This window comes from Phodopus roborovskii, unplaced genomic scaffold, assembly GCF_943737965.1.
Source record: "Phodopus roborovskii unplaced genomic scaffold, PHOROB, whole genome shotgun sequence".
Lineage (NCBI taxonomy): Eukaryota > Metazoa > Chordata > Mammalia > Rodentia > Cricetidae > Phodopus > Phodopus roborovskii.
The window spans coordinates 71,418,862-71,434,131 of record NW_026126418.1 but is presented as its reverse complement, the minus strand read 5'-3'; the positions used below and the strand labels follow the sequence as shown (position 1 = coordinate 71,434,131).

At 51.3% G+C, this 15,270-nt stretch overlaps 1 protein-coding gene across 3 annotated transcripts in view; it reads right to left on the bottom strand.

Moving 5' to 3' along the window:
• Positions 1-15,270, bottom strand: part of Ptpa (protein phosphatase 2 phosphatase activator) — a 47,647-nt gene that overhangs the window by 11,448 nt on the left and 20,929 nt on the right. The window contains exons 7-11 of one of the 3 annotated variants that reach the window (XM_051185097.1): positions 14,796-14,920; positions 13,507-13,607; positions 9,412-9,519; positions 5,989-6,099; positions 4,714-5,122 (exon numbers count right to left, since the gene is read on the bottom strand). In XM_051185097.1, coding sequence (XP_051041054.1) covers positions 6,022-6,099; positions 9,412-9,519; positions 13,507-13,607; positions 14,796-14,920 — 412 coding nt within the window. In that variant the 3' untranslated portion in view covers positions 4,714-5,122; positions 5,989-6,021. Of the gene's footprint in view, positions 1-4,713; positions 6,100-9,411; positions 9,520-13,506; positions 13,608-14,795; positions 14,921-15,270 lie in introns of those variants that run through there. The other 2 variants (XM_051185096.1, XM_051185098.1) reach the window with 2 other exon arrangements.

Sequence of the window (15,270 nt, the reverse complement as noted above, 5' to 3'; positions counted from 1 at the left end):
TCACACTTTTAATCCCAGCACTTGGAGGCAGAGGCAAGAGGATCTCTGCTGAGTTTGAGGCTAGCCTGGTCTGGAAAGCTAGTTCCAGGACAGTTAGGGTTACACAGAGAAAACCTAACACAATCTGTTAGGGGCCACCAAGCCTCCAGCTTTGTTACCCTGCAGTGCCCCCTCCTAGGAAAAGGCTACCTCTATGAAAAAACCAGACTGACACACAGACGTCCAAACACAAGCTCGGCTTTCAAAGTCCATTTGGCTCAGGATGGTAGGCAGAGACATGCCCATCCATTGAGAGCTTCCTTAGACCCAACATCAGTATAGCACAGTCATCCTTCATAGATAAAACATGGGCCAGCAGTGTGAATTCTCTCACCCATCTCCAAGGCATGAATGTACCTCCCATCTGCCCTTTTCCTCAATGCCCCCACTGCTCCAAAGCCCCCTCCACTACCCTTCAGCCCTAGGGCAGCAGATGATCCTGGCTCACCATTCCTTGCTCAGATAAACCTCTTGCAGGATAGGACAAGTACCCTCTGGCTGCCTGGAGGAGGCTGCACTTGGCCTCAAGGGTTGACTCTCCCAGCTCTACTCTGATGTCCATCATCACCTATGTACCACCTCCTACGCCTTTTTTTAAATGCAGAGAACAGCATGGCCCACCTTCCAAAACCTCCCCACGACCTCCAATCTCACCCACTCAAAGATTCTTCTGTCCTAAAGAGCAGCAGGCTGTGGGGTTCAGAGCAGCTGAACCCACTGCACACTCTTCCTTCCTCTGGAGGGGCTGGGCTAAACACTAACCTAGTAAACACTGAGTTGTGAGGTTATGTCCAGGGCCCCTCTTACCTCCCTGTTTCCATTCCCCATGCACCCACCCCCAGTATTTCCCTTCACTGCAGGGAAGCAAAGCAGTCCTCAGCAAGGGGAAAGGCCAGAGCTCCATCACCAGTTTCCTGCCCTTCCTCTCCTCAGGCACTCCTCACACTTGGCAAGGGCCTGCTGGCTATATCCTATCTCTAAGCCAACTGCTCCACCTCAGCCAGTGCCAGACCAGGAGCATAATACCTCCTCCCATTCTTTAGAAGGCCTACGGTACCCTGGAGCATTCCCCTCTTCACTTTCCCACCAGAAGCAGTCAAGCTATGCTAGCCAAGACCTGGGAGTCTTCCTGAAACCTTGCTTTCCCTCTCACATCTCCCTTCCTGAGTGACATCTTCACATACCTGAGTGGACTACTTCTCACCAGTCCCCGTCCTTGTGCCAAACATAGCTACAGCCTCCCAAGCAAGCTGTCTATCCACTTAGCTTCACCCCAGGATTCTCAGGCTCCAAACTAAAACCAAACCCCAAACTCCTCGCCTACCTAGGATGTCACCCCATCCCTGGCTGGGGTTCCTGGAGCCTGCAGCAACTCCAGGGTTACACCACCTACCCTGGGGCTCACATCCATTTCCTTCCCAGCACATGCAACTATAAACGTAAGAGTAGGAGGTGTCCACTGGAGATATGGTGGTTCAGTTGGCTTGCCTAGCATGCACAGAAGCCTAGGTTCAATCTCCTGCACTTCCCAAACCAGGTCTGATGGTGCATGTCTCTAGTTCCAGCACTGGATGGACAGACACAGAAGAATAAATATTCATCAAATTTGAGGCAGCCTGAGATACATGAAACCCTGTCTCAAAACAAATTTATTTTTCTAATGAAAGATTTTTTTTTTTCTCTCTGTGTGGCCTTGGCTGTTCTGGAACTCAGTCTGTACCCCAGGCTGTCCTCAAACTCAAAGATCTGCTCACCTCTGCCTCCTGAGCACTGGGATTAAAGGTGTGCGCTACCACTGCCCCGTTAAAAGATTTTTATTTTTACATCTGTTTTTATTAGCTGGGCATGATGGTGCACAGCTTTAATACCAGCACTCAAGAGGCAAATACATCTCTGTAACTTTTGAGGACACCCTGATCTATGCAGAGAGTTCAAGGCAAGTCAAGGCTATGTGTAGATCCTGTCTCAAAAAACAGCTTTGTCGGCATATAATCAGACATGTGCAATACCCATGGAGGCCAGGAGAGGGCAGTGGATCCCCTGGAACTCAAATTATAGAAAGTTGTGAGTCACCATTCATGTGCCAGGAACTGAACAGGGATCCTCTGCAAGATCAGCAAGACTTTAAACACTGAGCCTTCCTTCTGGCCCCTAACTTTTGTTTGAAAAGATATTTACTTTATGTGTATGAGCACTTTGCCTGCATGTATGTTTGTGTGCCACATGCATGCAATGCACAGAGGCCAAAAAGGCTATCAGATCACCTGGAACTAGTGTTACAGATGGTTGGTTGTAAGCCCCATGTGGGTGCTGGGAGCCAAACCTGGAGCTTCTGAATCTTAACCTGAGCCTTCTCCAGGCATAGCCCTTACATTTACTTTTTTATTTTATGTACATTAGTGCTTTGCCTGCATGTATGTTTGTGTGAGAGTGTTGGATCCCTGGGACCTGGAATTATAGTTGTGAGATGCCATATGAGCACTGGGAATTGAAACCAGGTTCTCCAGAAAAGCAGACAGAGCTCTCAACCATCACTCCAGGCCCCAGCCCTTATTTTTAATTGTACATATATGTGTGCATCTGTGTGTGGGTATGTGTTTATAAGTGCATGTGCCCTTGGATAGATGAGAAGATTGCTTTAGCCAAAGATAAAATTTGTAAATGTACTGCACAGATCTCAAGCAGGTTATTGTGGTGGTCTGCATAAAAATGGCTCCCAGAGGCTCATAGGGAGTGGCACTATTAGGAGGTGTGGCCTTATTGGAGGAAGTGTCACTGGGGGTGGGCTCAATCGAGGCCCAGTGTCTCTCTCTCTCTTCCTGCTGCCTGCCAATCCAGATGTACAACTCCTTCCCCAACACAGTATCTGCCTGCGCACCACCAAGCTTCCCAGCACGTTGATAATGGACTAAATCTGTGAACCTGTAAGCCAGCCCCAATGAACTGTTTTCTTTATAAGAACTGTTGTCGTCGTCGAGGGGCTCTGGAGACACAGACATCTACTGCACAAAGGACTGAGAGAGCCTTCATCCAGTAACCGCTGGAACCAGATGCAGAGATCCACAACCAAGAACCAGGCCCAGCTCCCAGAATCCAGTTGAAGAGAGGGATAAGGGAATATATGAGCCTCAAGGGAAGCCGAGATCACGATGGAGAAAACTACAGAGACAGCTGAATAAGCTCATGGAAACTCATGAATTCTAGACCAAGAACTGTGGAGACTCCAGGGGACCAAGCTAGGCCCTCCGCCGTTATGTGGGAGACAGTTGTGAAGCTTGGGCTACCAGAGTGGCCCCTAGCTTTAGGACCATGATACAAACCTAGTACATGAGCAAGCTTGCTGGAGTCCACTCTCTATGGTGGGATGCCATGCTCAGCCTTAATGCATGGGAGAGGGGCCTGGTCCTACCCCAACCTACTGTGTCAAACTTTGTTGATTCCTCATGGGAGCCCTTACCAGTGAGGAGGAATGGACTGGAGGTGGGCTTGGGGGGGGGGGAGGCAAGGGGGAGTGGGAGGATGAGTGGGAGGGAGACTGTGGTTGGAATATAAAATGAAATTTAAAAGAATAAATAAAATTTTAAAACAATTAAAAAGAGAAAAAAAAAAAAAAAAGGTGTCATGGTGTCTTTTCACAACAACAGAAACCCTAACTAAGATACAAGGTTGTACATGCCTGTGTGTAACTAAAGCATCACCCCTATTAATTTCCTAATTACAATCCACTAAATAATGCTGTTCTTTTCTGGTATGCTGTGGTCACAAATACACAGTTATTGCCTGTGAAACAAATAAGCCATTCAACCAGTGGTTCTCCACCTGTGGGTCCCAAGACCTTTGGGGCTGAATGACCCTTTCACAGGGGTCATCTAAGACTATCAGAAAACACAAGATATTTACATTACAAAATTAGTTATGAAGTAGCAACGAAAACAATTTAATGGTTGGGGGGCGGTCACCACAACATGAGGAACTATTACAGAGTCAAAGCATTAGGAAAGTTGAGAATCACCGCTCTAGACCATGACACATTGTACCTGTTTTTCGGGCCAAGAAACTGAAGCTCCGAGAGAAGTGTATCACCTCCACTGTAAGCAGCTGGCCTTGGGTTTGAACTCCAGTGTGCTGGACTTCAGAGACAAGGCTTTGGGCAACTAAGGACATCCAGAGGCAGAACAAGGGCACTGGGCTGAGGCTCCTCTTCCTGCCTCTGTGCAAAGCCTCCAGGACCAGGAGAAGAAAGGCTTCTGTTTTCAGGTGGCTAAGGAATCGCACTGTACATCCACACTCAACCTTAGCATAGACAGATCAGAAGGGCGGGCTCAGAAGAACTATGGACAGAGCTGACAGCAGTCCAGAGCAGCTGCAGGAGGCACACACACACACTGCTACAGTGACAACACACCATGTGTTATGTGACATGCCTAGATTTGGGGGCGCCAGCACTTGTGATTGTACCCATCTTCTAGATGAGAGTGCTGGGGTTCAGGGCAGCTCTGAAACCTACCTGCAACCTTGCCACTGGAGTGAACAGAGGGATAGCTGGGATTTGAACCCTCTTGTCTGCTTGAATCACAGTCACACATCCCATTTGCAGAAAGTCAACTGATAGGGAGGAGACCTACTAGGGAACAGTCACTCAGACATGTCAGGAAAAGATGTCTCACACAGGGGACAGGTGTAAAACAGAGGCTTTAATCCAAACAGCAAGGAAGGTGCAGGACTAGGGACCCAGGGACAAGGGAGGGAGCCAGGAAAGCGATGGCCTGGCCCTGGAAGGGAGGCTGGCCCTGGGCCTATCCTGGGAGACTGACTGTGCCATTGATGACTTGAGTCCCAGCTCTGTCCAGATCATCGCTAAGCCAAGCCCTTGGGTTGTGCTTCTCAGTGTCCATCCCCAAAGGCTTTGTGGACAGACCCAGGATGGGCAGTGCAGGAGGACAGGATGAGTGTGTCAGGGAAGCCTACAGGTACCAGGTCGGCCACAGTGCTGGGAGAACTGCTGACTGTGGCTAGGTTGCCCCCAGCAGTCCTACCCATTCTGAGTCTGTGCCCAGGCGCAAGGCACTGCTTGCCTCGTCCCCTAAAAGGTAAGAGGGAGAAAGAGGCCTGCTGCCTTCCCTGCCATCTCACACCAGCCACAAACCTACCCAAGGGAGCACAGCAGCGAGCAAGGGCCTCAGGTGAAGCTAAAGGCCACTCAAAGCGGGAGGGGTGGGGTGGGGGGAGCAGAACTGGTCAGGCCTAAGACTGGCTGGAGGAAACCAGGCTCTCCAAAACACAGTACCCCTAGTGCCTCCCTGAGTCTCTACCATTCTCTCCCTGCTGGAGACAATTCTGGAAAGAGAGCCTTCACCCAGTCAACAGGCTTTCCCAGGAGCCCAGGACAGCTTCCATAACTAGGCTACCCCAGCAAGGGAAGCTTTACAATAACAGTCAAGAAACCTGGCAAATCCAAGGCCCAGAGAACAAAAGCAAGAATGAGGATGGATACACTAGGAGGCTACCTTGAGAAGGCCAACCTCATCATCCATGGTGCCTCTACCAACCATCACCCCCACCCCACACCTCCCCACAGCTGCTGACAGCCTCACCCTCCTGCCCCAAGGCAGTCACCAGAGGAACACAGCTTGGGCAGGTGGAAAGCTGAACAGCTAGCCCTCTCTGAAGGAGGAGGTACAGCATGGGAAAGGGAGAGCAATGGGAAGAGCAGGAAGCCCTTGTCTCCACAGGGGCCTGGGCAGAAGACAGGAAGCAGGGAGGACAGGGGTGGGCAGGGGCCCTGGGACCAGGTCCCACCCCCTCTTCTTGTCTGCCCATCAGACGGACAGTCAAAAACCGGCCACACTTTGGTCAATACCCAACTCAGGCCCTGCTCAGCACCCATCTCAGTAAACAGAAAGAACAGAAGGTGGGTGGGAGGGGTGCCGGGTCAGAGGGCACAGGAACCTGGCCAGGGTGGCTCTGGTGGCTCAGCCTCTCTTAGCCTGATGTGACTGGATGGATGGGCAGCAGGCTCCCGAACTTGAAGTGCTGGATCACAGGGAACTTCTCCAGGCACTGAGGAAGGAGGGGAAGACCAGGAGGTAAGGCCTGGCTGGCCTCTTGCATCCCCGGGGACCCAGACAAACATAAGGGCTCAAATGAAACCACTTCTATGGGATAACCATTAATGCTCAAGAAGCCACTCAGAGCAGCCCCTGACCTATACATGGAAGGGCCATACTTGTTCATCCTGTCCTTACCCCCACCACTCCCCGCCCCATGCACACACAGTAGAAGCCAAGACAGGCATCTGAGAGGTTATCAGGAGACCCAGAGGGGAAGCCAGCCTTAAGAGATAGAAAAGACCCCACACACACAACCTCCACCCACCCCCATGCTGACCCTGGAGGTGTGGGGACATCTGAACACAGCTGGGAAGAGGCTAGGGTCTTTTATCTGTAGCCTCTGGCCTGAAAAAGACATCTTGACTCTTTAGAGTCAAAGGAGTGGGCTGACACCTGTCTCACCTTGGCAGCCCCCACTGTGGAGGTCGGGGCAATGGTAGTAGGCAAAGGGATAGGGAATTCTCTGAGCCCAGTCAGGCCCCTGGCAAGGAGAAGTGGGATCCCCAGGCCACAGCCCTATATCCCTTGCCTGCCATAGGCCATCCCTGGCTCACTCTCCCCCAGGCAGTAGCCCTAGCCAGGGTGTAAGGGTGGGGTCTGCCCAGCTGGCCTGACCTCCTCCTATACTTTGGTCTCAGAAACAACCCTCAGCACACTAGGGACCTGTAGGCTATTGGAGAACAAGACTTAGGTACTCAGAGGAGGGGAGGCCTTACTCTGGCTGTGGTCAAAGGAGCGATCGGCTCACCTTCCTTTACCCCAGAACCCAGCTTCAGAACAAGCACAAGGGGTTGGTACAGAACAAGCAGGACAGACAATAAACTCAAATATGAAGCCAGGCCTAACCAAAGAAAGTGGGGAGAAGCAGAGTGCACCAAGTCCCTGGGGGGAGGGGCAGCATGTCCAGGCCTGAGGCAAGGCAGCTGCCATGGTGCTTATGTCATCAGGAAGTGGTGGGAGTTTGGAAGTCACCCCTGGGAGCCCCCAGGGCCTGGAATTCCAGAAAGGGTCAAAGGTCAACCTGCCTCAAGCTCTCACAGAAGAGAAGCCACAAAGGCAAGTGGGGGAAGGGCAGAAATCATCCCCATTTGGAAAGAAGCTGCAGAGGTAGAGGAGTCCAAGACCCCAGCGCAGAAGCATCCAAGAGGGTCTTTCTTCCAGCAATACTGGCCTGCTGCTGTGCCTGGCCTTCAGAACCCTGTCACCTCCTGAGCCCAGCAGAGTCCAGGCTGGATGAACAGTGACAACCTTCAGGACAGAAAGACCCCACCACACAAGGCCCAGGAAGCCTCTGATACTTCTCTTCAAAAAACCAGGCTAGGCAACTTGACATTAACTGACTGTCCCAAGACTAAGGCCAGGCCTCAGAAGGCTTCTGTTGGCATCAGGGGCCACGGCCTTGTACTTCAAGTCTAGTGAGCTGCAAAGGACCTTCCCTATAGAGGGATGGAGAACCGGGCTGAGAAAGTAGGTCATTTCCTGGGCCCTCTGGGCAGGGGCTTACAGCCCCCCATTTTCAGGTACCAGACATAAAAGCACCAATAAGAACTGGGTACTGGTGGGCAATGGTGGTGCATGCCTTTACTCTCTGCCCATGGGAAGCAGAGGCTGGTGGATCTGTGAGTTTGAGACCAGCCTAGTGTACAGAGTGAATTTCAGGATACCCAGGGGTACATGAAGAAATCCTGTCTTGATCACCAACTACCCCCCCACCAAAAAAAAAAAAAAAAAAAAACCACACAAAAAAAGAACTGAGTCCTACAAAGCCTTCATGTCCTCACAGCTGTCAGAAAGTTGCAGAATTACATTAAAAATCCAGCCTTGGCATAGGGGGCCTAAGCCAAGGCAGGGTTCAGCTACCACCTGCTGCATACACCAGATGAATGTCCAATCTTCAGGTCACACCAACCTTTCAGTCAACAACCTAGCAACCCCTTCAGGTCAAGAATGCCAAGGCCTGTATGCCATGCCACCATTTTATTTCTTATCTGCTTCTCCTTCAGCCTGCAGAGCTTCTGCCTCTGAAAGAAGGACAGAGATGCTGGCCCTCCCCTTAGGAAGCTGAATCGAGACAGGTTTGAAGACACACAAGACCAGCACTTAGGAATGTAAACAAGGAGGCAGCTGGAATCCTGCCTTTAATATGAGGGGAGCTCTATACCATCCATGCTGACACTCCCCAGCAGTGGGGCAGTCTTTTTCTGTATTTCCCGCTGGGAATCAGCAGAAGTAAGGCTGTGGAGACAGGACCAAGGGTAGTGCCCAGGTGCTGGAGATGGCATGCTGAGCAGGTAAGTCTGGGCAGCTCCAGGAATGGCTTCCCAGATGAGAGCTATGTGTCCTGAAGCCTAAACAGGATGTGAAGTCTAGAGCAAGAGGGTAGAGGGAAGAACAGAAGAAAGCTGGCCAGGCCCAGACCTGGTCAGACCTTGTCCTATTAACCCCTTCAGGGTCAATCCAAGGGTGCCAGGCCAGAGGGAAACATTGCACTACCAAATCCAACTGGCTACTAGACCCTTCCTTCCCTGTTGTCCTGCCTCTGATGATGGATAGAGTGAGCTCTGAGCTCAGTGAAGCAGGCTTCTCCAGAAGAGAAGGGATAATGTCAAGAATCAGAGCTGGGCAGCTGCAGGGTAACACTTGAGAAGTGAGTGGTTAGTGAGATGGGAGTGGGGGGCAGAGGGACTACACAAGGTCAAAGACGAGTAGTTCCAGGATTAGTGTGCTCAAGCTGTGGGAGGGGCCAGCAGAGACAGGCAGGCAGGTGTCCTCTCTCCCTTTTTGTGGAGGACAGTATGGGAGACCCTAGGAAGGGCAGATACTTTTCAGCAGGGAGCGTCTCAGCCCAAGGTCCTTCCTAACAGCAGATTTGTGAGCTGAAAGCAGGGAGAACCCACACCCTGCCCTACCCACTAAAGAATGTGGGTCACCACCTCTGACCCTACCCTCTTTCTAGTCACCTTCTACAGGAGGATAGCTCATTTTTTATAGTGGCTCTAGGATCACACCTACCCCCAAGGATGCCCTAGTCACTTTGGGAGAGACACTCAGGTTACCAGAGCTTTGAGGTGCCTTCTCTGGAATCGAGGGCTGTTTCAGTCCTTAAGCTATACAGGGCTGAGGTGGACCTCTGCCCGGTGCCTTGTGACTTCCAACCAGGTTCTGAAGTCCTCAAGTTTCAGAGAGAATCAGCAGTCCTGAACTCACCCCCCCCAGAACTAAGTGTCAGCAGGGGCAGGCATGCTGGCCAGACCCCACTCACCTCCGCCTTATACATGCGGATGAGGCCCTGGTTCACTTTAGACCAAGAGGGGACAGCACTGATGTTCCACAGCTGGTTGGAGTGCTCTGCAAAGGGGCCGGTCTTCATCTGGAAAACAAAGTCCAGGAACTAGAGAGGCAGAAGCCACCTGGGGGTCTAACCCTGTTCTCCTGCAACATGGACACAAGAACACACACACAAGAGATGGGGGAGGGGCAACCTATAAAGCCTGCTGAAAAACATAACCTCTCTCAACCTCTCTTACCCACATCCTCTACTTACCTTTCTTTTCCAAGACTGTAAACAGGCTCCATTCCCAATACCTATCAAGTTTAGCAACCCTAGGAAAACAAAATCTCCACTCTAGGAGAGTAGGCTATGCTCCCATTCAGATAGCAGTCAGGCTCCCTTCTCTGCCCTGTAGGGAGTTCGGACTGTACCTGCCAGGCAGACCTCAGAGGGCAAGGACAGGGCTATGGGAGGACCCTGTTGTGACAGAGGGAAGGAAGAGGGGCAGACAAGAAGGAGGCTACAGTTCCAGAGCAGTACAGGAGGACAATCTGTTTAGCCAGGTCAAGAGGGAGGCAGAAATAGCCACAATAAAATCAGTAGGAACACATAAATTCCATCACTGCGGTCCTTCTTGCGCAAGAACCTGACTCCAGGAAGGCAAAGAAGCACTTCACAAGTCCAGAGCAGTTCCTGTGACATCAGATCCGCAGCATGAGGAACGGGAAGCCTGTGTCCTGAGTGGACTCTGGCAGGGACAGCACAAGGCCAGTGCAGTTATTAACCATGCAGTTCACCACACCCTCCTCAGTCCCTTCCCAGTTTACAAGCAGCATTTATGTTGAGAACAGGGCTCAGCATCCAGCCCCAGGCTACAGAGTAAGACTCTTGAAAAGCAAAGTGACTGAGTTTGGCAAGGAAGTTGAGACCTGGACCTTAGTCAGTGGAAGGTTCCAGAAGAGGCTATACATGGATGTGGGGGTAAGGTAGGGGCTAGTCCAAGGAGAAAAGATAAACCCAAACATTCTTTGTATGGGGCATTACAGGAAACTTTACGGCTGTGACTTCATCTGGTGGTCCATTCCCACAGGCCTCTACTTCAGTAAGAGCAACTTCTAGATTTAAAGTAGAAACACTTCCATTTTCCCCATTTCTCCCTCCCCTGGCAAAAGTCCCCAATGAGAGCCTGTCTCAGTGGCCCCTCCCCAGTGGTGAAGTCACCAAACTTCCAAAGCCAGCCCTGTTCTCTACCAGGCATTTGTGAAGTCTTTCCTTAATCAGGAACCAAGAGAGGCTCCAAGGTTTCTAGGGCCCTGGGCTTCCTAAGATTCATCCCAACAGTCCTACAAAGACTCCCTCCACCCTTAGTCTCTACACTGCAAGTCTTACACACTTGCAGGCCAGAGGCATGAGACTGCTGGAGAATGCAGACCCTCTGAGCCAACTGCCTAATGTTTTGTCTCCTAGCAGGTGCTCAAGGGCTCTGGGGCAAAGACACAGAAAGGGACACTAAGACTTTGCCTGGGGGACCAGCCTAGCTCCCTAGCAAGGGACATTCAGAAAGGGCTGTCTGGCAGGCTGCAGAGTGAGTGGTGAGACCCAGTATGTCTCTAGAGAGGCTACCCCACCCCCAGGCCTTCAGTGCCTCAGGTCTCCAAGTCCTTCAAAAGAAGGCTCTGCAACTCAGAGAAAGAAAGAAAAAAAAAAAAAAAAAACAGATGAGGGGAAAAAAGGAATTGGGGGTGAGAAGACAAAAGAAAAAAAAGAAAAAAATATTAGCTCACTCTAGCCACAAAGGGAGAAGAGAAAGAGCAAGAACAAGCAAGCAACTGCAGTCCCGCAGTGACCCCAGGGGAATCGTGTGAGTCAGAGCAGCCATATTGAGCAGGAAATTACTCACAGACGCTGCGTTCCTGCCTCTCCACTCCCCAGAGAATCGGCCTTTTGTAAATGGTTCCTCTGTCAGTAACTGAGGGGGATGGGCGGGGGTGGGGGAGGCTCAGCACAGCGCCTTCCTGTCAGCTCCTTCCCTTCCAGCTGAAATCTGATCCCTCCCTTCCCAAAACTCCAAATTTAGAAGCCAGATTGAAACTGAAATTCTTTTCCTGCCTGCCCTGGGCTCTTAAAGGCACCAGGGCTGCATTTCCTAAAGCAGTAGGAGCCCTGCAAGGTGGGCTTCCTCAGCTGCCATGCCCAGGGTATCAAAGCAGTCCCAACACAAGGCCCAGCAAAGGGAAGTGGTTTCCTAACCAACTTCCTTGGGTTTGTTTAACCAGTAGGGATTTCTGGTCTCCAGAGGCAACAGAGCCCTGAACATCTCATAGACATCCAGGTTGCTGTGCCCCAGAATCTGGGTGATCCTAACCAAGCTACTCACTCACTTACTGATCAGAGGTCATAAAATGCTGCTCACTTCTCTGAAGCGCACAGAAGGCTAGTGGGGGTGGGGGCCTGTGAAACAACAGTGTGCTGCAACAGCAACCATCCAACCCAGTCACGCTAAAGGGCCCTTTGCTACCACAATGCCTAGCAACCAATCAGAGCTTGACCCTGCTGGAATGAAGAGCAAACCAAGCCTTGCAGAGAAGGTGCACAACAGCCAAAAACCTACCCTTCCCACTTCCTACCTCTGTTACAGAAGCCGACCAAGTTCAATGCACTTTTAGCGCCACCTTGTGGTTACCTTGGGCTCTCTTCGATGGGGTCCTCTGTCCCAAACTTTGGGGAAGCTTATGGGGTGTTATGCCAGCAGAAACAAACAAACATGCTAAGTCTTAGCATGAGATTGATTCCCAGTCCCTAAAGCCCAGCCTGGATAGCCTTATTGTTAGAATTATTGACAAGGATGTAAGGGGCTTGGCAGGCGACCAGGGAAGCAGAAACAAGCTTTTGGCCTCAAGCAGCAAACTCTGCAGAATGTATGGCTCCATCCCATCCAGTCCTTCCACCTCATCCTAGAGCTCCCCAGCCCAGCACTCCACCCTGAAGGAGCCCTCTACAGCTGGCTTTCAAGGCAGTGAGCCAGGCTGCCCCCAAGTCCTTCTGACCTTGAGCCTGCCACACTGCTGAAGGCAGCACATCTCCAAGAACCAAGTAGTGGCTGCCCAGCCATCAGTCCTGGCTCCATTTGCTGACTTGGAGAAAATGTGTCATTCCCCTCTGGCCCCTGGAGCTTGGCTGAAGCCTGAGGTGAATGCTGACCAGAAGGAACTTAAGAGTCAAGTCTGCTAACCAGGCTCTTCCCTACTCAGAGGCTTGGAACAGGGAGTGTTCAAGGGTAGGAGTCCATGTGCATTTCCACACAGCAGACATGCAGGTGGCTAAAGGAAGAGCAGGAAAACAGGACTTTGTAGATTTGGGGTGAGAGAGTTTCCAGGTATAGGTGGGAGAATGAAATGGTCCAACATCTACTAGCAGCAAGGCCCTGAGGCTGTGGGCTCCTTGAGGAGGTCCTCGCTCGTGTCTATAAGATTCTAAGTGAGAAAGCTGGCATGGGCCCAAGGCCATGAATTTTCAGAGTTCAAGGGCCACCTTGGGGAATGTTCCAGCACCACACTATAGGGAATCCTGCCTTAGTGAAACAGGTGGTATAGGGCCCAGTGACTGCCACCACAGGCTGCTTGTTATCACTTCTAGCACATTGCCGAAGCACAGACGACAGACAGCTAGCTACTTCTATCACTCCAGCTCCTCTAAAGATTCCAGCATGATTCTATAGCACATGGCTCTATAGACCTAATCCCTGAGCTCTGATAGATGACTGTCCCCCCACCCCTGCCCCACCACAAAGCCTGTCACCCTTTCAGGCCAGCTGCCGGTCACCAAGTCTAGCTAAAAACTACAACTTAGTCCATCAGCTCAGGAGCCCTGTAGGAATTGAGTGTGGCTGCTTGTTTTGTAATCCCACGCAGTCAATAGGTTGAGGCAGGAAGATTGTCATGAATTTAAGGCCAGCTTGGGCAGCAGAGTGAGGCTCTAACTCAAACCAAACAATGAAAGATCTTGGGGTGGGGGAGGGGGACTGATGGCTGGGCAAGCAGGCCCTGGTAGCCGAGGCTGGCTAACGGAGGCTGCTGTGGCTCTCACCTCAGTGATGAAGAGGATGCACTGCAGGAACATGTAGTCCTTGTGGTTCTCACTCACTGCCTTCTCATCCACAAAATGTCTGGGCTCCAAGTAGGGGTGGTCTGGGGAGAGCAGAGGCCTGGCCTGTAGAACAGCCCTGATCCAGCCTGACACAAGGTACCCACCACAGATACTTTATAACCACTGTGATGGTGTGCTGGGGCAGAGCTGTGGTAGAGTGCTTGCCTGGTGTCTAAAGATCATAATGAGCCACCATGCGTGTGCCTGTGGTGATGCTGGTGCACACAAACCTGCTGTGCTACCTACCAGTCAGCAGAGGGGATAGACGCAGCAGGATTGAGTACCGTGTACCTACTTAACCATGACAACAATGCTGTTCCTGGTTTGTCAGCACTGACCCCTGCTTTTTGGAATGTATTCAGCTGGGTGTGGTAGTATGTACTTTTAGTCCCAGCACGTAGAGACTAGTGAGTTTCAGACCAGCCAGGACACTATGTCAAGAAGACACACTACAGTGTGAGAAGCACACACTACAGTGCTCATGCAATGAAAGCATGCAGCTATATGCAGGACTGTGTCCTAGAAAACCAAACTCAACTCAGCATGTGGCAGTGAGCCCTTGGATGGATGACTCCAGCCTTCCAGGCTCTGCATCTATGCAACAGCCTCCCCCTCTACCCCACCAGACGCTGGAGCCCCTGAGAAGACTGGTGGAGGTATCTAGAATGGCAAATTCTCAGCCATTAGGCATTTGTGAGTATTAATCAGTAGTTGTGCATTATCCATGAACTAAAGATGATTGCTAACCCTGCCCAATGGCAGATCCCAAGATGTTGACCATGCCTGGACAATCATTTCAAAGTGAGGAGCCTGGCAGAGCAAACCTGGGAAGCACACAGGAAACAGCACTTGGCAGCAACTCCCCATATGCTCCCTGCACAGAGTGCAGTAACAACAGTGGATGACACTGATGATTGCCAACTCAAAACAGGCCATAATTTTCAACATAACCCCACAGCTATGGTTGCCAGGGGCTGCATGCATTCACACCAGTCTATTAAGTAAGTACCAGGCACATGCCCCTGCTCCAGTCCATGTCACTATCCATTTTTTTGGGTGGTACTCCACCTCCATCTCCTCCAGATGGCCATACTGACTGAAAGCATTAAGTCAACAGCAATCAGACTCCATCAATAGCTAGGCTAATGTCCCGCTCTACAAGCTGTCAGAAAGCTTTCTGGAAAAAGGAGGGAGTTGGGGTTCAAAGTAGAGACATGACCACCTAGTACCTATGAGCTGTGAGCTGCCCCATATGAAGGGCAGGAACTGGAAGTCATCCAGACCCCACACGCCCTGGCTGCCTGCAGGTTCCATTCTGTACGTCTTCTGCAACTTCCGCATGACCTCAAGGTACCTGTGCCGGAGGGGGGTGGGGGGAAAAGGAGAGAGAAAGGTAAGAAGGTAACAAATGGTGTTCTTCAGCACAGGAAGGGTAGGAGAATGGCGAAGCTGAAAGAGCCGATGGGGCTCTTTCTCTTTCCCTCATACATCTTCTGTCAGGGAAAGAGACGAAACACCACCTGGAAACCAGGCTTAGTGTCATCAGCAGGAGTCCCTTTCTCTAACCTCAGGTACCACTGTGAAGTGGGTGAAGAAGTCAGACAACAGATTGAGTGCCTGGGTCACCTGCAGAGCTGTCCTGTGCCTCAACACCAGCATGCCAGTGTGCCCTGGGACCACTGCAGCTCAGAGCACATTTCTGCA